Source organism: Euleptes europaea, chromosome 8 (assembly GCF_029931775.1).
Source record: "Euleptes europaea isolate rEulEur1 chromosome 8, rEulEur1.hap1, whole genome shotgun sequence".
In the NCBI taxonomy this organism is placed as follows: Eukaryota; Metazoa; Chordata; class Lepidosauria; order Squamata; family Sphaerodactylidae; genus Euleptes; species Euleptes europaea.
The window spans coordinates 391070-416672 of record NC_079319.1 but is presented as its reverse complement, the minus strand read 5'-3'; the positions used below and the strand labels follow the sequence as shown (position 1 = coordinate 416672).

Sequence of the window (25603 nt, the reverse complement as noted above, 5' to 3'; positions counted from 1 at the left end):
AGGAAACCTCCTTGTGGGATCTCTTCTTCTCTCACTATATCCCAAAATATAAAAGGGAAGAGCTTTTGATCAACTACAGAAATGGCAGGCTTAGTCTTGAGGAGCTCACAGAAATCCTTGCTTCCTTCATTGCTGAGACTACAACCAGAGTTAGTGGACATCTCACGGTCCCTGAAATACCTAGGCCTACCAGAGCATCTTTTGCAGAGCAGGAGGAGGAGGCACCAGAAGAGGGGGAAACGGAAAAGGCCTTGAAGGCCCGGATGGTTGAAATCTCCGTCGGTGATTTCCGTGGTCAGAAGGTCTCCGTGTGGGATCTGCTCCATTCCAAGTACATTCCTGAGGAGAAGAGGAAGGAGCTGCTGCACCTGTACAAAACTGGCATTCTCAACATTGACCAGATGGAAACCGTGGTCACCGGCATCGTCAACAGAACAGAGGAGGAGAAAATGAAAGAAGCAGCTTCCCACTCAGACACCCCATCGTCCTGGGAAGACCCCTTACGGAATCACACGGTGGTTCTGCATGTCGGTGAATTCCAAGGGCAGGAAGCCTCCTTGTGGGATCTCCTCTTCTCTCAATACATTTCTGACAGCCTAAGAGGGGAGCTGTTGACAAAGTACCGGTCAGGAATCTTGAGCATTCAAGAAATGATAGCCACGCTCGCCCCCATTCTCGCAGGGAGAGAGGGAAGCCACATCCACGCAGAGAGAGGTCTGGCCAGCGAGACAACTCTGTCCCGGGCAGATGGAACTCCCCCTGCTATGCAGGGTGAAGAGCTGGAACAGGCATTACGGATTATGATGGTCAACGTGCCTGTAGGTGAGCTCCAAGGCCGTGAGCGTTCTGCCTGGGAGCTTCTCTTCTCCAAATATGTGACTGCAGACAAACGGCAAGAGCTCCTGGAGATGTATCGATCGGGTGATATCAGTGCTGAGGAACTTATCTGGATGCTCATCATCCTGATTGAAGAAACAGAAGAGAAGAGCAACACATTGAAGTTCCCTGGCCTCAGGAGACAAGTGTCCGCCTCAGAACTCTTCAGCTCTCAAATCATTGACCAAGACACACTGTCTGATTTCACGCGGGGAGCCAAGACCGTGGAGGAGATCACAGAAATGGATTCGGTGAAGAGGTACCTGGAGGGCTCCAGCTGCATTGCTGGAGTGCTTGTGCCATCCAAGACAGATCCTTCCAAGATGCAGAAGATGACCATCTACGAGGCCATGTGGAAGGGCATTCTGAGGCCAGGCACTGCCCTGGTGTTGCTGGAGGCACAGGCTGCTACTGGCTTCATTGTTGACCCGCTGAAGAACGAGAAACTCTCTGTCGATGATGCCGTCTCTGCTGGCCTGGTGGGTACCGAGCTTCAAGAGAAGCTTCTCTCTGCGGAGAGGGCCGTGACCGGGTACAACGACCCCTACACAGGGAATAAAATCTCTCTTTTCCAGGCCATGAACAAAGGCCTCATTGTCAAAGACCATGGCATCCGCCTGCTGGAGGCCCAGATTGCCACAGGGGGCATCATCGACCCTGTGCACAGTCACCGCCTCCCTGTGGAGGCGGCGTACAAGCGGGGCCTCTTTGACGAGGAACTGAACCAGATCCTCTCAGATCCTACGGACGACACCAAGGGCTTCTTCGATCCCAACACTAATGAAAACCTCACGTACATGCAGCTCCGGCTCAGATGCCTCCCCGATCCGGATACCGGTTTGCTGATGCTTCACTTGATGGAAAAGGGCTCCTTATTCTATGCCTTAAGTGACAACACAAGGACGTCTTTGCAGTCTGCCAAGGCCAGAGTTGACGTGGGGATTTTCCAGGGCCAGGAGGTCTCTGCCTGGGACCTCCTCTTCTCCAGATACATCCCTCCACAAAAGAGACAGGAACTACTAAGGCAATACAAAGCTGGCTCGATTACTCTCCAGGGCATCATCCAAATCCTTACCACTATCGTCACCGAGACCGAGGAAGGGAACACCAGACATAGCGAGTCCCACAAACAACCTCCCCGTCCAGCTAAAAGAGAATCACTCAAACATGACGCTACCCATCCCAGCCTGAAGGAAACCTGGGAGAAGACCTTGAAGACCACAGTCATCAACATGCCTGCAGGAGAGCACCAAGGTCAGCAAGTTTTTGTGTGGGATCTACTCTTCTCTAGTTACATCACTGAAGAAAAGAGGACAGAATTGCTGGAGTTGTACAGGAGAGGGCTGCTACCGATGGACCGGCTGATAAGTGTCCTCACCACCCTCGTCATGAAAAAAGAAGCCACAAATAGGAAACTTGACATCAAAGTGAGAAGCCCAGCCCAAGAGATGGCGGCGTACGAGGAAGCCCGTGGTGCTTCGCCCTCACAACCAGAAAACTGGGAAACCTCCTTGCGGTCTCACCACCTCCGAGGGGCCCCTGGTGAGTTGCAAGACCAACAGCTATCACTGTGGGATGCCCTTTTCTCCCAGTACGTCCCAGAGGATGAAAGAGAAGAACTTGTGAGCAACTACAGAAATGGCAGGCTAACCCTGGAGAAGCTCACAGAAACCCTTGCTTCACTCATTGCTGAGACCACAACCAGACTGACGTCGGATCCAAGGGCTCCAGATTCACCTAGTACACCCACAGCATCTTTTGCAGAACAGGAGGAGGAGGAGGCACCAGAACAGGGGGAAACGGAAAAGGCCTTGAAGGCCCGGATGGTTGAAATCTCCGTCGGTGATTTCCGTGGTCAGAAGGTCTCCGTGTGGGATCTGCTCCATTCCAAGTACTTCCCTGAGGAGAAGAGGAAGGAGCTGCTGCACCTGTACAAAACTGGCATTCTCACCATTGACCAGATGGAAACTGTGGTCACTGGCATCGTCAACAGAACAGAGGAGGAGAAAATGAAAGAACCGGCCCCCGTTGTCCCCTGTGGTTCAGTTGTTTCAGGGGAGGGAGACAGTTCACAGTCCTCATATTATGACCTTCTCCAGCATACTTTACGCCTGGAGAATATTGATGTAACTGTCCGTGAGATTCAAGGCCAGAAGTCTTCTGTGTGGGACCCTTTCTTTTCACAGTTTGTCTCCAATATCAGGACAGAGGAGGTAGTACACAGACATGGTGCGCCAGCAGTAAGTGTTAAAGAAAGTATTAGAAGCATCACAACTGTTATTACAAAAACTGAAAGCACACCATATGCCATGGGGGAGAGTCCAAAGGGAGATACTATGTCCCCAGATAGATTAATGCCTTCTCCATCAAAATGCCAAGTAGAAACAGAGAATGCCTTGAAATCAAGGATGGTGAAGGGATCTTTTGGTGATGTGTTTGGTCCACACGTTTCCCTTTGGGATGCATGCCACTGTGAACACATCCCTGAGGACAAAAGGAAGGATTTGTTGGATCTCTTCAAAACTGGCATGCTCAACATTGACCAACTGGAAACCATCGTCACCACCATCCTCAACAAAATAGCAGAGGAGAAAATGAAGGAAGGATCCCACCCAGTCTTGCACTCAGAACTCTGGGAAGACTTGTTACGGAATCACACAGTGGTGCTACATGTTGGTGAGTTTCAAGGCCGGGAAACCTCCTTGTGGGATCTGCTTTTCTCTCAGTATATCCCAGAAAATAAAAGGGAAGAACTTCTTATCAATTACAGAAATGGCAGGTTAAGTCTTGAGGAGCTCACAGAAATCCTTGCTTCCCTCTTTGCTGAGAGCACAACCAGAGTTAGTGGACATCTCAGGGCCCCAGACACACCTAGTCCCACCACAGCATCTTTTGAGGAAGAAGAGGAGGAGACTGCTGCTGATACACCAGAACAGGGGGAAACGGAAAAGGCCTTGAAGGCCCGGATGGTTGAAATCTCCGTCGGTGATTTCCGTGGTCAGAAGGTCTCCGTGTGGGATCTGCTCCATTCCAAGTACATCCCTGAGAAGAAGAGGAAGGAGCTGCTGCACCTGTACAAAACTGGCATTCTCAACATTGACCAGATGGAAACCGTGGTCACCGGCATTGTCAACAGAACAGAGGAGGAGAAAATGAAAGAAGCAACTTCCCACTTAGACTCTCCATCGTCCTGGGAAGACCCCTTACGGAATCACACGGTGGTTCTGCATGTCGGTGAATTCCAAGGCCAGGAAACCTCCTTGTGGGATCTGCTTTTCTCTCACTATACCCCAGAATATAAAAGGGAAGAGCTTTTGATCAACTACAGAAATGGCAGGCTTAGTCTTGAGGAGCTCACAGAAATCCTTGCTTCCTTCATTGCTGAGACTACAACCAGAGTTAGTGGACATCCCACGGTCCCTGAAATACCTAGGCCTACCAGAGCATCTTTTGCAGAGCAGGAGGAGGAGGCACCAGAAGAGGGGGAAACGGAAAAGGCCTTGAAGGCCCGGATGGTTGAAATCTCTGTCGGTGATTTCCATGGTCAGAAGGTCTCCGTGTGGGATCTGCTCCATTCCAAGTACATTCCTGAGGAGAAGAGGAAGGAGCTGCTGCACCTGTACAAAACTGGCATTCTCAACATTGACCAGATGGAAACCGTGGTCACCGGCATCATCAACAGAACAGAGGAGGAGAAAATGAAAGAAGCAGCTTCCCACTCAGACACCCCATCGTCCTGGGAAGACCCCTTACGGAATCACACGGTGGTTCTGCATATTGGTGAATTCCAAGGCCAGGAAACCTCCTTGTGGGATCTGCTTTTCTCTCACTATACCCCAGAATGTAAAAGGGAAGAGCTTTTGATCAACTACAGAAATGGCAGGCTAAGTCTTGAGGAGCTCACAGAAATCCTTGCTTCCTTCATTGCTGAGACTCCAACCAGAGTTAGTGGACATCCCAGGGTCCCAGAAATGCCCAGGCCTACCACGGCATCTTTTGCAGAGCAGCAGGAGGAGGAGGAGGCACCAGAAGAGGGGGAAACAGAAAATGCCTTGAAGGCCCGGATGGTTGAAATCTCCGTCGGTGACTTCCATGGTCAGAAGGTCTCGGTGTGGGATCTGCTCCATTCCAAGTACATCCCTGAGGAGAAGAGGAAGGAGCTGCTACAGCTGTACAAAACTGGCATTCTCACCATTGACCAGATGGAAACTGTGATTGCCGGCATTGTCAACAGGACAGAGGAGGAGAATACAGACAAAGCTCGGAGGTTCTCAAATCAAGACCAAGAGACTAACCCATTCACAAAAAGTCAAAATGCTTCTTTTGGTTGCTCCCTCTCTTTGGAGAACATGTTACGGTCTGAGAGTAGTGTGGTGCCATTTGGTGATTTCCAAGGACAGATGGTGTCTTGTTGGGATCTTCTGTTCTCCCGGTACATCTCAGAAGACAAGAGACAAGAACTTCTCAACAAATTCAAAGAGAACATCCTCTCTGTTCAGGAACTGATTGGCACTCTCACGAATATCATCACAGAAGCAGAAAGACAGGATCAGTCCTCGAGGCTGGGCAGTAGTCAGTTGGGTATCTCCGAGAAAAGTGACGATTCATATGCACTGCAGCAGCAGCAACTGAAAAAATCTTTGCGGACAACCATGGTCCCTGTGATTTGTGGACAATTTAAGGGGCAAAAGGTGTGTGTGCTGGATCTCCTGTTTTCCAAATATGTCCCTCAGGATAAAAGGCAGGAACTTCTCGAGCTATACAGGGCAGGGACATTACCCATTCAAGATATGGTTACAATGATCATCGCCATGATTGAAGAGGCTGAACACAAACATGAGAAGGTGGATGTAAAGAGAAAAATGCCCAGTAAAAAAGGGACATTATCTTGGACAGATAAGAGTGCTGACCCATAAGTAATGAGACATTGGCGCCTTGATGCTCTTCTCAAGCCTCATAGACAGGACCATCGGCTACTTCTGCGCCCATGTGCATTAGAGCCTCCTCTAACTCTACAGATTCTGAACTGGTTTTGCTTATGGGGGAGGAGTCATCACCAGCTATTCCCTTTTGAGAGCACCTCAATCCTCTCCTCGTGATTGACACCTTGGACTCTGGCTTCTTTCAAACATTTGGCCTCGATGACCGATTATCCCTCTGCGAAGAACTTTGCTCAGCTTGGCAGGTCCTTGTGCTTTCTGTTCCATCCCAAGGGTGCAATGGATCACTTGGCTAGTCAAAGTGACGGCTGTGGGTCTCAGCTGGACGATGTCGGCTTGCGCTGAAAACAACATGAAAAAAGCAGTCTGTTTCGTGCCCTCAGCCTTCCTCCCCAATGGTAATTTTGAGGTGTGTTCTCCTTTCTAGTTTCAGAACTGACCGCTGTGCCAGGCACACAAGATTGTGTCTCTTGCAAGATTACCCATCTATTTATTGGCAGCCCTTCTCTTTTCCTAGCCAATGCCCTTGAACTGTAGTTAGTGAGGTCTTGCCAGGACCAAAAACAAAGAAAACCTGGGCTTCCTTTCTCATGGTACTTTGGTTCTTAAGCCTATTATTACAAATCAGACCTCTGCATCTGGGTGAATGAACTGATGGCCAGCTTTTGTCCTCTAGAGGCTGCCTCCGGTGTCCTCCATTCCATTCTGAAGGTGAGCTGGGTTGCCTGGCTGGTAACGGTGACACCCGGGCCGGAATCTGCATTTGACTGTATCCTACTGGTAGAAGCTGCTTTGATTAACTCTGTTAATAATACTGATAATAAACCTTTAAATGTTTACAGGATTCTCACTGGAACTGGGTTTGGTGTCTGACAGATCTGTTCATCTCTAGATCTTCTAAAGGGGAATACAAATAAGCCAGTGGTTCCAGTCACATGGCAAGAGTTGTGACGGAAGCAGCATTCTTAGAGGTGATGATGATGTGTGTGTGTGTGTGTGGGCTTTCTTTCCCTGCTCCCAACTTTATTCCCTGACAAGAGCTAGGGATTCTGGGAAACAGGCTCCACCCTCTGCACATGGCAGACAGGGAAGAGCTGTCCGCTCCAGCCCACATCCGTTGTCATCAGCAAAGAAAGGGGCAGCTGCTAGGGTTGCCAACCTCCAGGTGGTGAATAAAAAACAAACAGCACTAATGGCGTCACCAAAACGACCTGCTTATTAAGTCAATTTGTTAACTGATTATTTCAAAATTATTCTTAGTATGAAAAAAATAGATGCAACATACAATGACATGTACTGTCTCTGTTGTTTTTGAATCCTTAAGCATAACCAAATAAACGTAACGTTATAACCCTTGTCTTTGAATCTTGTATTTGTATGTTGTTATAGATTATATGACTTGTATGTTCGAGGTATCTCGCTAGTTACAACATTATGTTTATTTGGTTATGCTTAAGGATTCAATAACAACAGAGACAGTACATGTTATTGTATGTTGCATCTATTTCATAGTAAGAATAATTTTGAAATAATCAGTTAACAAATTGACTTAATAAGCAGGTTGTTTTGGTTAAGCCATTAGTGCTGTTCGTTTTTTATTCAATTCTGAATTCAGCATGAGGTTTTTCCCCCTTTTTTTGAATTCCAAACCTCCAGGTGGTGGCTGGAGAGCTCCCGCTATTACAACTGATCTCCAGGCAACAGAGATCAGCTCACCTGGAGAAAATGGCCACTTTGGCCATTGGACTCTATGGCATTATATCCCATTGAAGTCCCTCCCCTTTCCATACCCCACCCTCCTCAGGCTCCACCCTCAAAATCTCCAGGTATTTCCCAACTCAGAGCTGGCCGCTCTAGCAGCTGCACCATGGCCAGGGAAGTCACGCTCGTCTAGACCAGGGCTTCTTAAAAATTTTCCACTCGCAACCCCTTTTCACCCAAAGGGTATATAGGTATATAAAATAAGTATACAAATCAAACATTTACTGAACCTTTTACTGTTGTCATAGTTTTCGCAACCCCCACATTCACTTACGCAGCCCCATATGGGGTCGCAACCCACAGTTTAAGAAGCCTTGGTCTGAACAACTCCCCGTCCCCCCAAAAAACAAAAGCCATGAAACACCTGTGTCAGGATCTGGGGGTAGGTTAGCGAAGTTAGGCCTTCGGTGCTTGCTTCCCAAGTAAAAGAACAACTCTCTTCTCTTTAGATCCAAACAAAGCGGTATTCTTTAATATTTAACAGCAACTTGAAAACCAGAGTAAAATGCAGAGCCGTCCTAGTTCTTATTCTATACGTTCAAACTTACAATTTCCTAGGGCTTTTCTGCCAGCATCCGCGGGGTGGGGGGGAGATGGAGGGGGGATCGGCTAAGGCGGAGTGGGGTGGAGACTGATCTGGAGAACCGGGCTCGATTCCCCCACCCTCCTCCTCCACGTGAGCGGCGGAGGCTAATCTGGTGAACCGGGTGGGGTTCCCCCACTCCTACACACGAAGCCAGCTGGGTGACCTGGGGCTAGTCACAGCTCTCTCAGCCCCACCCACCTCACAGGGTGGTCTGTTGTGGGGAGGGGGAAGGAAAGGCGATTGTGAGCCGGTTTGATTCTCCCTTAAGTGGCGGAGAAAGTCGGCCTATAAAAAAACCAGCTCTTCTTCTTCTTCTTCTTCTTCTTCTTCTTGAAAGGTCTAACTTTTGATTGGCTCTTATTGCCAGGGCCAATAGGATTGCTCCGTTGCCCCTGCTCTCTGGTTGGTTCTTCTCTAACCAGGCTAAGGGACCAATGCCACAGCTCGGTTTTCCCGCCTCCTCCTCTAATAGGTCAACTTTACAAACCATCCTTAATGTGCACGATGGTTCAGGCTGCCTCAGTCTCACACACAGACCCCTTCAATCCGCTCTAGTGCACAGACATCTCCAGTCACACTTATAGATATACAAATAGACATGTGGATGGGTGTGTGTGTGGGGGGGGGGGGTTTGATTTCCGCACAACCTGTCACTGAGACCAGCCAGAATTACACACAACAGCCGGCCCTTTGGCCGGGGAAAGAGGGAGGGGAAACAGGGCAAGGCGGCCGGATCGAACCCAGCGCGCAAGCTTTCGAGTTCTCCAGAGCTCTTCATCAACTGGGTGTTAAAGACGACAGTAAAAAAAAGGGGGGGAGCAGGTAGCTGCTCTAGGGCCACCATCTGGGGGGGGGGGTCCTTCACCCTGCCCCCCTGAGGAGGCCGTGCACACTCCCAACGATAATACGGGGGGTGGGCGCTGGATGGAGTCGGTATCAGGTGGTACTTTTGGGTTTCTGAGGAGGAGAAAGGGAGACAAGGGCGGGCGGCCCACCGGACACACTAAAAGTAGCCGTTAATCAGACGACTTTTCAGCACCAGACAGAATATACAGGTTGCTTCCTAAACTGAAGTGACAGGTCACCATGTTGGTAGCCGTGTTAGTCTGTCTGCAGCAGTAGAACAGAGCAAGAGTCCGGCAGCAGTTTAAAGACCCACAACCTCTCTGGCAGGGTGGCAGCTTCCGTGAGTCACAGCTCCCTTCTTCAGAAGAGAGGGGGGGGGGAACAGAACCACGCTGAACATTATCCTTACTTAATGCACCGGGCAAATAAGTGGGGGCCGAACTGGATAACAGACTCCGCTCCGTCCTTTCACGGACCGTCCTCTTCCTGTGGAAGGATCCCTCCACGCATCGGTTCACTCTGGGCATCCCCACGCCACGCTAGAGAGAGAACCCGCGTTGCTGCCCTGGCCCAAAGGAAAGCCCAGCGGCTGCAGAGGGGGGCATCAAGGGCAGGGAACTCGGCAGCCGGCCCTTCGCTCTGCTTAGGTTGGGGGGGGGGCTGGGGGCTTGCAGGGATCCTCCTGGGGGTGCCAGGGCAGGGCAGGGCAGGGCAGGAGGCGCAGAAGGGCACTGCTGGGGGAGCCCAAGAGCCCTGGCAGCATTGAGACACAGCCCAGGGCTTAGAGGCAGTGGGGGGGGGGACGATGACAGATCAGAGGGTTGAATGGTGACCAGGACAGGAACGCCTGATGTGCTACTCAGCCCTACAACAGCCATATCCCCCCAAAAAAAAACAGACACCCCCCCCCCCCAATACGGATTGGCCTGCAGTTCTGGGGATGGGTGTGTTTTGTTTTGATTCTGAAACAACCCCGGCAGGCAGAGGGTTCCTGGCTGAAACCCCCACCCCACCCCCACCCGCACCCCCGCTTGTCCTCCTCGAGGCCCCGGCCGGAGTTCCCACCGGGTCATTTGGTGACCGGCCTCCAGGGTATTGGTGAACTGCCCAGGGCCCGTTTATGGTATGACGAGGCCCCATACAACAGGAAACAATACTTTATTACTCTCACAGAAATGACACTAAAATATAAATATAGAACTTCAGCTTTCCAGATATAGAAAGGCAGAGGCACGAAGAAAAATCGGCTAAGCCACATTCACGTGTTGTGATCTGCCTGTTCACATTATATAACCCTTTCAAATGAAAATACGTTCATGCTTTCTTCATTATCATTTACCAAAACTTCTTATCAGGCTACAGTTCAGACTCCTGAATGTCACCATATTAGCTTGAGAGCCTAAATTAGGACGAATGTCAAGTGGAGCTGCCCGGTCCCGCCTGCCCCCCCCCCAGCAGGATAAGCGGAATGGGGGGGGGATAGGGTTGCCAGATCCAGGTTAGGAAACTCCTGGAGATTTGGGAGGGGAGTGTGGGGAGGACACGGACCTCAGTGGGGTACAGTGCCAGAGAGCCCCACCCTCCGAAGAAGCCCTTTTCTCCAGGGGATCTCCCACCCTCTGTTTCAGGCTGGGCCTCATTTTATTTATTTCATTTATTATTTATTTTCTTCATTTGTACCCTGCCGCCAAAACAGCTTACATCCTTCTCCTCTTCTCCATTTTATCCTCACAACAACCCTGTGAGGTAGGTTAGGCAAAGAGAGTGTGACTGGCCCAAGGTCACCCACTGAGCTTCCATAGGAGAGTGGGGATTCGAACCTGAGTCTCCCAGATCCTAGTCCGACACTTCTAGCCAGCTCCAATTAGACTTTGCTGCGTGCCGGGGGGGGGGCAGTTTTTGTTTCCGTGGTGGCACAACCCTTGTCCCCCCCCCCCACCTGCCAGCTCTTCTCCTTCAGACTAGTTTTGGGCAGCAACCTCTCGCCATGGTGCATGGTCAGCACCCCCCTGACCCAGGAAGCGGCTGCTGACCTTCCCCACAGCTGGACAGGACCCATATGGACTTGTGCAGGAGGCCTGTTGGGTGCCCCAAACATACCACACGGAAAAGAGACACCCTGATGCCGAGGCCTGGGGAAAGGGCCTCTGCCGGTGGCCAAGAGAGCCTCCCAGGCTGGCACCCTCCACACAATCCGGCCTGCGGCCGTATTCCCCAAGATGCTTTTCTCCGTTACTTCAGAGCAGGTCCGTGAAGCATGAAGCCCGAGGGCAACCAGGCATTGTGATGCAAACCCGCACGGCGAGAGACAACCGTCGGTCTCCAGGCCACCAGATCATGGCTTAGACAATACGCGGGAGGACACTTGGCATTAATTGACACAGAATAACAGCCACCTATACTTTTGCTGTTGCAGGCGAGACACTCCATTTCACCCACCGTCATTCATCGAAAGGGCACGTGCGGCCAACTGGATGGGGATCGGGACCCAGGAGCAGAGGTCCACCCCCTGTGCAGTGCCAGGTTCAGTGGGGCTGGCAGCCCCAGCTGTGTTCTGCCTGAGGCTGGCCTGCTTGCCAGTGGCGGGGATGTCCGCTGGGTTGTCTCAGCCATGGGGGCGCACTGCCTGTCCCCACTGGAACCTGCCCCCCTTATGAGCATATTGCCCCCTTTTCCAGAGAAGAGTGGAATGTTACCCAAAAGGAGGGGGGTGTCCATTTGTTACCTTGCTAGGTCACCTTTCTTCCACTAAGGGGGTTCAAAGTACAATGGGGGGTGGGGGTGTCCCATCCAGACAATCTGGTGGCATCCTGCCCCCCTGCCCCCCGCCACCGTGACTTGGATTCATTGTGGAGAGCTGTCCCTCCATGTCTTCGTAGAACCCCTCCAGCGCGATCCACCAGGCCCCCTTGCCCAGGAGCTGGGAAACGCTGTGCGGCCATCCACGTCTCCCCCACCGGAGCGCAGCATGTGAGCCCTGGCAGGGGCCAGACGGCCAGAGCACAGAGGGAAGGGGGGCTGGTCCTTTCGCACGGCCACTGCGGGGCCAGGGTGCTCTTCAACCCAAGGCCTCCTCCCCAAGACGCTGAGCTGCCCTACAGCCGGGGCCCCCGGACTGCGCCCTAGAAGAGGCTGGGGCACACCGGATCTCCTGGCCCTCGTGGTCCCCGCACCCTGGAGATCATGGCCAAGGCTGCCTGGCGCCACCAGCCAGGAGCCACTGGCAGTGGAGGACTGGCCAGGGGGGTCAGCTTGCCTGATGGCAAGTGGGCCCTGTGGGCCCCTGATGAAGTGAGGGCCCCTTAAACATTAGACAATATGTTAAAAATGTTAATGACCTTTTAGTAGCTTGAAAATATAATAGACGTTCCAATATTATTACTGTATGCAACTAAAATGTACGTTACTATTTTTATAAAAAAATTTAATAAAATCATTTTTGAAGATACTTTCTATATGAGAATATAATAAATAAAAAATAATTCTGATTTGGGGTATGCGAGGCCGACGCACACGTTACAGAGGCTCGGATCTTTACTATTGCGACTGTGCAGTGAAGCTTAGCTGGAAATTTTTACTGTACCTTTCCCCCCACTTATGTATTTTTTGAAAATTTTATTTATTTCTTATAAAAATTAAATGATAGCCTTATAGTTGTGGGTCTCCTGGCAACCGACATTTTTAGACCCACCAGTCCACTGCTGGCGCCACTGGGACCTGTGGTGCCGTCGCCAGCAGAGGGCTCCGCTCTCCCTCACAAAAAGCTCACCTGGAAATAAACGCTGCTCTCCGTCATTCAGGTGCGCCGCCGGGGCTTCTCTGCTCTCCCTGCCTGGATTCTCTCGCCTGGCCCTTGCCTGAGCAACGCAGATCTGGGGGCCAAGGGGTGCCCTCTTTATTGGGTGGCTTGACCCAAGAGCCGGCTCTGGCATGCTGCCTGCTTAAGCCAGAGCAAGAGAAGAGAAGAGCCCCCGGCCCCTCAGAGAACACCCCCAAGGTTCCCGAGGGCCTTTGAAGCAACACGCCTGCCGGTGCCACCTCAAGGGCCACCCCTCCCCAAAGGTCCCCTTGGGGGTGCAGCCTCACGCAACACCAGGCTGCTGGCCCAGGATCACGGGTTCCGATCGGAGACGGCCGTCGGGCAGGGAGAGGGCTTACCCCACCGTGGGCCGAGCCACTCAGCCGCCCAGGCCTTCCCACAGGCCCTCCCCTCTCAAGCGCACACACCCGGGTCCCTTCAGATGGCCAGCAAGCCCCCCCCTCCCCAGCAGCCTTAGGGGGGCCACCTTGGAGCCAGCCCCCACAGCAGCTGTGTTCCGCTGCAGGCCGCGCAGAACATCCCCTCCGGGCTCCTGCTTCTCAGACTTCTGCAGAAGGAGCCAGAGCCGGGCACACCGGCCTCTTTGTCTGTCCAGCGGGCACCTTGGGCTCTGCCAGGGGAGGGACTCTTTGTCTTCACTGGTCACCTGCCTGGCCACAGCGTGCAGAGGAGCAGCTCCCAGGGCTGGATGTAAAAGAGGCGCCCAAGGCTGGGTGCAGGAGAGATGGGAGGGGGAGGGTGGGTGTTCTGGGCCTGCGGGAGCCGGCCTCTTCCTGAGAGGGCAACAGGGAGGAGGGGCTGCTCATGGAGACCCCTCGTGGAGTTTTCAAGGCAAGAGAGGAACAGAGGTGGTTCGCCATGGCCCGCCTCTGAATAGCGACCTCCTTGGTGGTCTCCCATCCAAGGACTCATTGGGGCCGACCCTGCTGAGCAGACCAGAGCTTATGAGATGTGTGTGTGTGTGTGTGTGGCTACTCTCTGAGGAACCCATCCATCACAAGCCTTCTTCAGAAACACAGAATAATAATTGTAGAACTAAAGCTCAAGAGGTTTGGTTTGTGGCTCTCCCTCTGTGCTCTCATTGTCCAGTTATGCCTTGGCGATGGGGTGATTGGTGGGCGACCCACTTGTTTTCTGCAAAGGATCCCCTGGGGGCTGACCGTCATGCCGAGGGCTGCCCTGGGCAAAACCCTTCTCCCAGGGCCCTTGCAAAAACTCCCGGGGGGCCTGCTGCTGTGGGGAGGGCTGTGCCTCGGATTCTGCTCTGCAGTGACCCCCCGCACACACACACACACCTTCCAGAAGGCAGCCGTCCCGGTTGTTCCCGGCTGGGCTGCCGCTATGAAGGGTGAAGGGGCGGACTCTGGAACGGCCCTGGGGCAGAGGAGAGGAGAGGCTGTGGCCGGAGTGTGCGGCTCTGCCAGGGCCGGGCCGGTGTGTCATCCCAGGGTGGGGCTGGAGTGGGAGGCTTTAAATTGAGGCAGCACCCCAGCCGGGCACAGAGAGGCAGGAGTGGCGGCGGCGGCGGCAGCAGCAGCCAGATCCCAGCCCTTTGCCCAGAAGCTGCAGGTAGGAAATGAAGGAGTGCGCCTTCACCCCCCTTGGCAGGGCTGTGTGGGCAGGGCTTGTCTGGACGGAGGAGGCCTCGTTGAGCTTGCTCCCTGCCCTGGAGATGCCCGCCTCTGGCCCTGGCCCGGGTGCCCAGGGCATCCCAGGCTGCATTCTTGGAGGCCAGGCAGCGCCTGCTGCCTCTGCTTGGGGCTAGGCTGGGCAGCTCGAGACCTTCTGTGGCCTCCACAGCTGCAGCAGCAACCCCGTCCTTCCCCTGTCCCCTGCCTCCAGAGGAGGGAGGGTGCCCACACGAGGAGACCTCTTGGCATCTCTCTGGTGCCCCTTTAAACCACCATCACGGTATATGCAAACTTTTTTTTGGTCAGTGCTGGCATTTCTTCACTGTCCTGTTTTTATGCCCTTCCCAGCCACCTTGAGCTTGGGATAAGGTGGCACATATGCTGTGTTGAATAAAGACATAGATGGAGGAATGGGGAGGTGTGGCAAGGGCTTGAAAAGGGGGCTGGGCACATTCATGGAACTGGAGGAGCCTGGCCAAGGCCAGAGAGTCAGAGGCGTTCTACCTCCGACAGCTGGCTGCTTGGGGACCAAGAGCCAGGGAGGCCCCTCCACGGTGTGTGCTTGGGCAGTTCTCAGAGTGGCAGCTGGTGGGTGAGGCTGGCAGCCCATCCAAGCGACACCAGCGGCTGCTTGGGGGTGGCACCGTCAGGCAAAAAAGGAGCCACAAGCGGAAGGTGTCGGGTCCCCCCTGAAAAGGCCTGACAAGTCCAGCTGGTTCAGCGCTTTTTGTCAAGACCATACTGAGGTGATGGCTGAGAGCGAGCCTGAGCTCCTGAAGCAGAAGCCCCTCTGCCCCTCCAGCCCACCTCCCCCCACCCAACACCTGGGCAGCAGGTGGGGGAGCTGCTCCCTCTCTCTCCAGGCCCGGCCTGACTGGCAGAGGCTGTCCGGGGTCTCGGGGGCACAAGACGGCCTTCAGCGTCGCCTGCTGCTGCCTCTGGCGGGGGCTCAGCACCCCCACCCCCACCCTCACACGGCGAGGCCAAAAGAGCTCAACATGGAGGGGGGGATCACCTGTAAAACCTCTCGATCCCTCCCCAACCCGGGGCTCTTGGCGCATTGCTTTGGAAATGCGCAGGGGGCCCCCCTGCCTTGCCCAGGAGCTCAGCTGGGTCTCCCCCCTCCTAGGGCTGCCAGGTCCCTCTTCGCCACCGGCAGGAGATTTTTGGGGCTGAGCCTGAGGAGGGCGGGGCTTGGGGAGGGGAGGGGCTTCAATACCAAACAGATTTCAATGGCCTAAGTGGCCATTTTTCTCCAGGTGATCTGATCTCTATCGGCTGGAGATCAGTTGAATTAGCAGGAGATCTCCTGCTACTACCTGGCAGTTGGCAACCATACCCCCTCCCCACAGGAGAAGAGGGTGGGCTGTGTGGGGGGGTTCATCACGGCCAGCGACGGGGTGGGCAGGAGTCAGCTCCACCCGGAGGGCATGGGTTGAGGCCGGCCTGCCCACCACTTGCAAGGGGCACGATCCATGCAGAAGAGCCCCCCCCCTGCGGGATTCTTGCAGCTGGAGGCGGTGCTGCACCGGCCCCGGAGGAGGAGGAGGAGGAAATGACACACAGGGAGGGAGGGAGGAGAGCGGGAAGCTGCTCATCCCAAACGGCTTCATGCCCCTGGGGGCCAGTCCACATAACTGGCAGCCTCCCGTGTGGCACGGGCACGGCCCCGTCACGGTGCCCCATGATCCCCTGCAGCAGGCTATGGAAGGGGTCCTGGGACGGTGCGTGGCTTCCCGGGTGGGTGGGCCGGTGGCCGGGGCAGAGCCCTCCTCCTCCTCCTCGCCTGGGAGTGGGGAAGGGGCCGGGAGTCCCGGGGAGGGCAGGAAGCCCCGAGGTCCACCCTCTGCCCCAGTGTGCTTGGAAAGGTCTGTCCATGCCCCCAGGTGTCCCCGTCACCACCAGCGGCTCCTCCTCCACCGCCACCACCACGAGCTCTCTTTTGAGCCTGACCTCACCAGACAAGCAGGTCTGTTTCCATTCTGAACACAATATTAGCCAGATGGAATAAATCATACTTCACAAGACAGCAATTATAATAATGAGTGAGTGGATAGCAATTGGGTAGGCATGGTGATCTGTGCCCAAACCAGTTTTCTGGCTTGGGGGCAGAGATGGGTCACAGGCCTCCCTCACGGAGTTGGGAGGGACCACCAGGGCCATCTAGTCCAACCCCCTGCACAATGCAGGAAATTCGCAACTACCCCAGTGGCCCCCTACTCCATAGCCAGAAGATGGCCCCAAAAAATCTCCCAGGACCCCTGGCCAATCCGGCTCGGAGGAAAATTGCTTCCTGACCCCAAAGTGGTGACTGGCATTACCCTGGGCATGTAAAACAGTTTAGCTCACTGTCCAGTTTTCCCAAGGGGGAGGAGACCCAGCGATGCTTCTCAAGGGTCAGATTCTTTCGGAGGTGCTGCCAAGCATCTTGGAGGGGCTTTACAAACACGGCATGCTTTTACCATCTGCTCATTTGCCACAGAGGAAGAATCCAAGGGCCTCAACCATCCCCATAGCCTACCAGGCCGCATCAGTGCCGGGGTCCCTCCCTGGCCAAACCGCCATTGCAGCTCTGGCCCGATCCCCCTGCTCGTCTGGGCCCTCATCCCAAGCAGACCCCACAAGCAGCCCTGGGGAGACCCGCCTCATCCTTCCCCGGAGCTGTCTGGTCAAGCGGCCTGTCCGCGTCCACCTGCTGCCGCTAGGAGAAGGCGGGATGGAAATGGGCTAAAAGAACGAAGGGGGGCAGCCTGGGTGCAGCACAGCAGACCGGCGTGGCTCCCATGCAGGGGTCCACGTGTGGCAGCTGGGAAGCTGCAAGCGGAAAGAGAAGGCAGAGGGGAAAGCAGGTGACTGCTTGGGGGGGGCGGGAGGGGGGCCCACCGATGGAAGTGTGTTGGGCAGCAGGGCTCTTTGGCAATATCTTTTTGCCCTCGGAAATGGATTCAGCCAAATGATGAAACTGCCACGAACATCCCCAAAGCATCTGGGACCGGCTGGAGGCCCAGAGCTGGATTTAGACAAAAGCTTCAGAAGAAAGAATTAGGGGCCTCTCATTTCCCCCCCCCCCACATTACTGCATTGCCATGTGGCCTCTTAAAGGTACAGTTTGGGGCCACAGCCTGCCTTAATGCAGCCCTGTGGAGGCCTCACCCCGACAGGCAGTCAAGAAGCGGAGGCAGCCCGCCCACAGGCCCAGCGTGTGTGTGTGAGAGAGAGATTTGCCGTGCCCCGCAGGTCAGAGCGCAGCGTGTTGAGGAAGGGTGACCCTTCCCATGTAGAATCTACGGGGCCTAAACATTCTGGAAACGAAGGCTGTAACTGACCAGGCCCTCAGCCCGCATTGCCCCGTGAGCCCCTGAGGTCTAGCGGAGAGAGAGCTGGCTTCCGCCCTCCCGCTTGCCCTGACACTGACCGGGTGGCCTGGGGCCGGTCACTCTCTTGCGTGTGCGAAATGCAGAACCCCACGGGCACCTTGGTGGGGGAGGCCTGTTCTGGGAGGCAGCCCCCCACAGGCCGAGCGTCTGGCACCCCTTAACGGAGGCCGTTCTGCTTCTTCTCTCCCCACAGAGACTCCGGTGGCGCCCCGGCAGGACCCACCCCCAGAAGGCGCCCAGACCCATCAGCCCCGCAGCCCATGTCAGAGACCAAGCAGGCGGCCACAGGGGCCACCGAAGAGATGCCGATTGTGCAAGTCCGTGAAGAGCCCCAGTGGCCCTTCCCTTGCCCGCCAGAGCAGGGAGAGGAGCCCCTCATCGCCGGCGTCCTGAAAGAGCCCAGCAAGGAGAAGCTGACCATCCAGAAGGCGATGCGGAAGGGCCTCCTGACGCGAGGGACGGGGCTGGCTCTGCTGGAGGCCCAGGCCGTGTCCGGCTACATCGTGGATCCCATCAAGAACCGGAAGCTGTCCGTGAGGGACTCCACCAACGCCGGCCTGATAGACCGGGAGTACTTCAATACCCTTCTCGTGGCAGAGAAAGCCGTGACGGGCTACACCGATCCCTTCTCGGGGAATAAAATCTCCCTCTTCCAGGCGATGAAGAAGGGCCTCCTGGTCAAAGACCACGGCATCCGCCTGCTGGAGGCACAGGTCGCCACCGGGGGCCTCACCCACCCCATGCACAGCCACCGGCTCCCCGTGGAGCTGGCTCACAAGTGGGGCTACCTGGACAGAGAAATCTGCGACCTGATCGCAGACCCTGCCAATCACTCCAAGAGGTGCTTCGACCCCGTCGCCCGCGAGAACCTCACGTATACACAGCTTCTCCACAGGTGTGTCCCAGACCCTGAGACCGGCCTGCTGATGGTGCAGGTCATGGAGAAGGGGTCCATCGTCTCGAAGCTGGACAAGGGCGCTCAGAAGTCGCTGCAGGCTGCCACCACCAGAGTCAACGTGGGTCTTTTCCAGGGCCAGGATGTCTCTGTCTGGGACCTCCTCTTCTCCAGGTACATCCCTCTGCCAAAGAAGCAGGAGCTGCTGAAGCAGTACAAAGCCGGCTCTGTCACACTTCAAGACATGATCGGAATCCTCCACAGCATCATCGCTGAGACAGAAACCAAAGGAGACTCCTTCCGTGGACAAGCGGAAAGACCCAGCCAAGAAATGGAGCTAAAAAGTGTATCGGAGCAGGAAGAACTAGAGAAGACCCTGAAGTCTAGGATGGTCAAGGTTTCAGCCGGTGAGTACCGTGGGCGGAAGGTCTCTGTGTGGGACTTGCTCCATTCCAAGTATATCCCTGAGGAGAAACAGAAGGAACTTCTGAAGCTGTGCCGGTCTGGCATCCTCAGCACAGACCAAATGGAAATGGTGGTCACTGCCATGGTCACCAAAATAGAGGAAGTCAGAGCCAAGGAGTTGGGTCACGCCACTGGCACAGGCAGGGAGATGGATACCATGGATGACTCTGACTTTTTTGACCCTGAAGAGGAAGAACTGAGGAAAACATTACAGTTGACCTGCATCCCAGTAACCCTTGGTGAGTTCAAAGGGCAAAATGTCCCTTTGCTGGACATTATCTCATCTAAATATTTCCCTCAGGATAAAAGGCAGGAGCTGCTTCACCTGTACCGAGCAGGGACATTTAGCACAGAGCAGATGAGCAGGGCTGTTAGTGGCATCCTGGAGAAATTAGAAGCCAGTAGAAAGAAACTAATTGTGAAAGTGATTGGTCGGCGCCCCGGGGCACCTGGATCCAAGGAGGGTCTGGTCGCAGCCGATTCCCCACCCAGCAAACATCTGGACGATTTGCTGAAGTCTAAGAAGGTCACAATGCCTACTGGGGAGCTCCAGGGTCAGCAGGTGTCTGTGTGGGAACTCCTCTTCTCACATTACATCGCCAGGGACAAAAGGGAGGAGCTTCTGAGGAAGTATAGAGACGGCACCTTTGGGGCTGGGGAGCTCTCCTCCATCCTTATTATCCTGGCTTCGTTGCATGACCTTTTTGACTCTTTGGAGTGCGCAACGCCCAAAACAAGCAAAAAGGACTCAGCACAAGGTGAGGCTGGCCCTGCCGCAGCCACATTCGAGGAGGAAGAGGACGACGACGATGATGAAGACAACGATGGGGACGAGGACCACGTTGGCGATATTGAAGACCAAGACAAGGACAAGGCTTTGAAGTCCAGGATGGTTTCCGTGACCGTCGGCGAATTCCGCGGACGGAAGGTCTCCTTGTGGGACCTGCTGCACTCCAAGTACATGCCTGAGAAGAAAAGGCAGGAGATCTTGAGGCTGTACAGAATTGGAATTCTCTCCGTCGACCAAATGGAAACAGTGATCACTGCAATTGTGGCCAAGGTAGCAGAAAAAATGTCCGTGGCAGGCAGGCACATGAGCGCCTCCAGCCCAGACGTCAGGACCGGGGGAAGCCGCCGCACTCGAGGGAAGCCCAGGAGGAAAACCGTGGAGATTCTAACGATTGACTTCCCACTGGGAGAATTCCAAGGCCGGAGCGTCTCCATGTGGGATCTCCTCTTCTCCAGGTACGTCCCTGAAGCCAAAAGGCAGGAGCTCCTCGCACGGTACATAACGGGAACACTCAGCAGCCAGGAGGTGCTGGCCATCCTCACCAGCCTCATCATGGAGACCCACAAGCTGAGGTGCACCCCAAGCTTGTACCACCCGCTCACAACGTGGCTCCCAGAAGCCCTGGGGCTGTCCCAGGACCAGAGGGCATCCCTGCGTGACCTCCACTGCCCTCCGCTGCAAGAAGAGCCCAGAGCGGGAACGGTGACCGTCAGTGAGATCACCGTGACCACCACGGTCATTAATGGGCCAGAGCAGAAACAGGGGTAACCCCCCCCGCAGGAAAGCCTCTGCAGTGGAAAGGTGGGGGTCACCAGCTAAGGACAGCCATGGGGTGGGGGGTGGGGAAGGGAAGATTAAACAAAAGGGGGGATGGGAAGGCCACCTAATGCAGCCTGGGTGAGGGAGGGGGTCATAAGGCAAGGGAGGGAGCGGGGAAGGGCTGGGGAAACAGGAAAAAGACTTGGGACTTATTCCAGGCCAAGACCCACCTGCAAGGCCATGGCACCAACTGGCATGCAAAGCAAGAAAGCCGTATTCCCACCACACACGAGGGATGGGAGGGGGGCTTTGGGGGGTGTACGTAACTGCTCTTCCCCCTCCCACCTGAGTGACCGGCTCCAATGTACCTGAGGAAGAGAACCTGAAAGGGTTCCCATTTGCCCGCTTAAAGCAGGAGATCTCCAGGTAACCGTGGTCCTTGCCCACCGGTGCTTACCTAATTGGCAGAGGCGGAAACTGGGGCCAAGTGTAGGGTGCGATTGTCCTGGAGAGAAAAACTAAGAAGAAAAATAAGTCCTCGTCTACACTTATTGGAAGTTCTGCCCATAGAGTTCCTAGAAATTCCTAGGGCTGCTGGCAGTGACAAGGGTAGCTCTAGGAATTGCCAGAAACTGTACGGTCAGATCTTCCTGTAAGTAGAGGCCTTATTTCCTTTTTTTCCCCAGTTTTTCTCCCAGGGCGCTGAGCCTAACCCCACAACCCTCCTGCCAGCTGCCACGGCTGTGAAGAATCCCTTGCCTTGGCACTGGGAGTGGCAGGAGAGCCTGGCACGGCTCAACAGCCAGACCTTGAGCCTTGGCTTGCCAACCTCCGGGGGAGGGGGGCTGGAGACCTCCTGGAATTACAACTGATCTACAGACTACAGAGTTCAGTTCCCCTGGAGCAAATAGCTGCTCTGGAGGATGGACTCGATGGCATCACATCTCTGCTGAGGTCCCTCTCCTCCCCAAACCCCGCCCTCCCCAAGCTCCACCCCCAAATAGCCAGGAATTTCCCAGCCCTGAGTTGGAAACCGTCTTTGGACCCCAAGGCGCAACGGCTAGGGAGGAAATGCACTTCCCGAGCAAGAAAGCTGATAGGAAGAAAGTGGATTCCTTTGAAATGTGGTGTTTGGAGGAGAGTATTACTGATACCGTGGACTGCCAGAAAAAAAAACCAAATCAGTGGTTTCTGGATCAAATTAAGCCTGAACTGACCCTAGAAGCTAAAATGACTCAACTGAGGCTGTCGTACTTTGGTCACATTATGAGAAGACAAGAGTCCCTGGAAAAGACAATCGTGCTAGGAAAAGTGGAGGGCAGCAGGAAAAGAGGAAGACCCAACGAGAGATGGATGGACTCCATCAAGGAAGCCAGGGGGCACTCTGTTTGCAAGACTTGCGCAAGGCTGTCCAATATAGGACGTTTTAGAGGACATTGATTCATAGGGTCGCCATGAGTCGGAAGCGACTTGACGGCACTTAACACACACAGCAAGAATCTGTGGGCAGTCGGGTTGCTGAGAAACAAGAGAGCCCGTGCTGCTGCCCGTGGCAATCCCCACCAGTTGTTGGCACGGGAAATGGACCATCTGGAAATGGCTAGAAGCTGAGCCACCCCCAGCCAAGGAATGAGAGGGTCCATGAACTCAGTGTAGTCGGGGGTGCCAGAATCAGGGGAGGCCGCAGAAGACAACGGGAGCAGCAAAGACGATCCAACAGAGAAAAGCAGGCCGCCCGCCCACCCTTCACTCTTCTTCTGAGAACTTCAGTAGGGGTGACGAGGGCAGTCGGTAGTTGTGCCTTCTTGTCACTTAGGATCTGGTTTGGATTCGAAAGGACACAAGCAGAGGCCCCGCTAGGCAGGCCTCAAAGGGCCTGAGTATGCAAACAAGAGCAAGTGTTGAGCAAGGCAGCAACTCTGACCCATTTTGGACGCTTCCCTAGGGAGAGGAAGGAAGGAATGGTCAAGCATGCAGAAGAAGCAGAAGCCATTTGGCCTCCTCTTCAGGAACGTCCGGCCTCCACCATGGATCCATCCGCAGCTACCAAAGAGCAAAGCCGCAAGAATCCTCGGCTCTGTGGCCTGATGCGTCCCGGTCTGGTGCCTGCCCACAGCGGCTGAGGAAGGGACGGACACGAGCCAGAGACCAGGAGCTGATCTGGCCTCTTATATTACAGGGTTGGAGGGAGGGAGGGTTAGGGTGCCCTCGATGAAGAAGGTGGGCTTGTAATAGGACTGGTTCGTAACCAATATTAAATATTAATCATGTCACACATATTAAGTGGATCATCATTACACTTGACATTTCTTATGGATTCTTGTGAGCAACTGGTAAACAGTGAAAAGGTCTAGACAGAGAAGTGCTTCTGGGGTGCCCCCTCCCCACCATTCCCTCTTGCCTCTCTTTAGAGAGAGAGAAAAGACCCTCTACTAGCAGAGGCGAAGGCAGACTCCCCCTCCCAAGGCCCTTTCCCACTGCTGAGGGGGAGGGGGAGGGGGAGGGGGGGAGGAGGAGGAGGGGGAAGGGTGTTTCCTCCCCACAAAGTGAGTTCTAGGTTCCTGTGGGGTTGGAGAACCAGGGTTGCCTACTCCAGTTTGGCCAATTCCTGGAGATTTGAGGGCGGTGCTTGGGGGGGAGGGAGTGTGTGGAGGGGAGGGGAGGGGAGCTCAGCAGGAAGGTAATTCCACAGAGTCTGCTCTTTGGAGCTGGCAGCTCTCTGTCATCTGGAGATCTGTTTTAATTCTGGGAGAACTCCAGGCCCCACCTGGAGGCTGACAACTCCAGGCAACACATGTGAATGTCGCACATGACCTCTGCCCCACTCGGTCGGCCAGCAGTGGTCCCACTGGGTTGCATAACCAGGCCTCGCAGCTGGTGGCAGGCAGAGGCCCCGTGGAAGAGAATGGATCGTCCTCTCTGGATGCTGACCCCACTTCTTTGCCAAAGGCTGGGGTGTGCCAAAGCAGGCCAGGGCTGCCTTCAGCCTCCAAGAGACCACCTCACCTGGCCCCGGGGAGGGGCACTTGCAAAGGCAAAGAGGGGAGCGCCCTAAGTCACGTTCGCAAAACAGTTGAGAAACATTGGGGAGAGGTCACAAGCCAAAAGGTGATGCAGCGTTCACAAGTCCAGCCAACGCAGAAGGGACGCCGCCCGCCCTCTCATCCCCAGCCCCCACCTGCTGAGTTGTATTGGAGTTTTCTCTCCCTCTCAGAATTCTCTCATTGGGGTATTCTTCACGGTGGATTTTGCTTCGGTTTCGAACCGGAGCAAATAATAAACTGATTTAAATAGCTTCTTCATGGCAGTGCAGATTCTCCCCCCATCCCAATTTTTCACGGGAGAAACAGCGCACTTCTCTGCGCTGCTTACGTCTGCTGCCGCTCATGACTCACCGCTCCAAATCCGCCTAATCCCGCCCACTCTTCCCATGATCCTGTGTGTGTGTGTTGGGCGGGGGGGCATCCCAAGAGCAGCAAATCCAAGCCAAAACTCCCGTCACCCTTCTGAAGAGAGGCAGCCAGTCTGCTCTGGGTCTCCCTCCTGCCGGTGTGATCCTATGTGTGTGTGTGGGGGGGGACCATGAGAGCAGCAAATCCAAGCCAAAACTCCCGTCACCCTTCTGAAGAGAGGCAGCCAGTCTGCTTTGGGTCTCCCTCCTGCCGGTGCGATCCTATGTGTGTGTGTGTTGGGGAGGGGAAACCTGAGAGCGGCAAAACCCCCATCACCCTTCTGAAGAGGGGCAGCCAGTCTGCTCTGGGTCTCCCTCCTGCCGGTGCGATGCTGTTAGAGTGGCAACTCCCCCAGCCAATCACCGTTCTTGGGGGAGGAGAAAGGAGACGTCCCGGGGAGCGAAGCAAACATTTCTTCATGGGCATCCGAGCAAAAAAACGCTCTTTTACTGGAAAGTACGGCTCAGAAGTGGTTTGGATTGCCTCTCTTTTAGCCCGGCTTATTTTGCTCAGTGGGGGAAAACACGGCTCTGCAGTGAATAACCATTGTTTTTTGCTTTACTCAACTCAATTCCACACCAACCGCATCTTCCTCCTGCACCAAAGGAGAATTCAGCTCCTAGATGTCCTCCTTTTAAAATAATAATTAAAAAAACCCAATGGAAAATAAATATGCTGGCTGTGGTAATGTAATTGGGACCTTTTGTATGACTGGCAATCTTGTTTTGGTTTTTGCACAGGGCAAGGATTGAAGTAGCCTTATTTTTCCTATCTTAAAAGTACACACACACACACACACACACACACACACAATGTCCTTAAAATATTTTCTGCTTCTTGTAGTACTCTGACCTGGGATCATGGCAAAAAACCCAACAACATTCAAGCTTAAACTCTGGGCCCTTCATCAGTGGGCATTTTTGTGCATAGTTACGGAGGTCAGACACATTTTGAAACTTTTAAAAAGTATTTTTAAAAGTGTGTTCCCGTAAATCTGAGCTCTTGTTTAAAAAAAAGGTGGTTAAGAGCAGCAGACTCTGATCTGGAGAACTGGGTTTGTTTCCCTAGTCCTCCACATGAATGGTGGGGGCTAATCTGGTGAACCGGGTTGATTTCCCCACATGAAGCCAGCTGGGTGACCTTGGGCTAGTCACAGTTCTCTCAGAACTCTCTCTGTCTCACCTACCTCACAGGGTGTTTGTTACAGGGAAGGGAAGGTGATTGTAAGCTGCTTTGAGACTCCTTAAAAGTTAGAGAAAGTCAGCATATAAAAACCAATTCTTCTTCTTCTGAGAACTGACGGCAGATCTGTTTCTTTTCTGGTGTTTGGCCTCAGAGGCAGGGGGAGGCACAAATGCCTGTTGGAGGCAAAAGAAGAGAGCCAGGGGGCAAGGCAGGGCACACT

General features: G+C 54.3%; 1 protein-coding gene across 1 annotated transcript in view; it reads left to right on the top strand.

Annotated features, from left to right (window-relative positions):
- The window catches only part of LOC130481793 (epiplakin-like), a 33502-nt gene extending 10633 nt beyond the window's left edge, over positions 1-22869 (top strand). The window contains exons 3-7 of the mRNA XM_056854574.1: positions 210-5726; positions 13335-13519; positions 16089-16184; positions 18031-20751; positions 22692-22869. Coding sequence (XP_056710552.1) covers positions 210-5726; positions 13335-13519; positions 16089-16184; positions 18031-20751; positions 22692-22869 — 8697 coding nt within the window. The remainder of the gene's footprint in view (positions 1-209; positions 5727-13334; positions 13520-16088; positions 16185-18030; positions 20752-22691) is intronic.
- The last annotated feature ends 2734 nt before the right edge of the window (positions 22870-25603 follow it).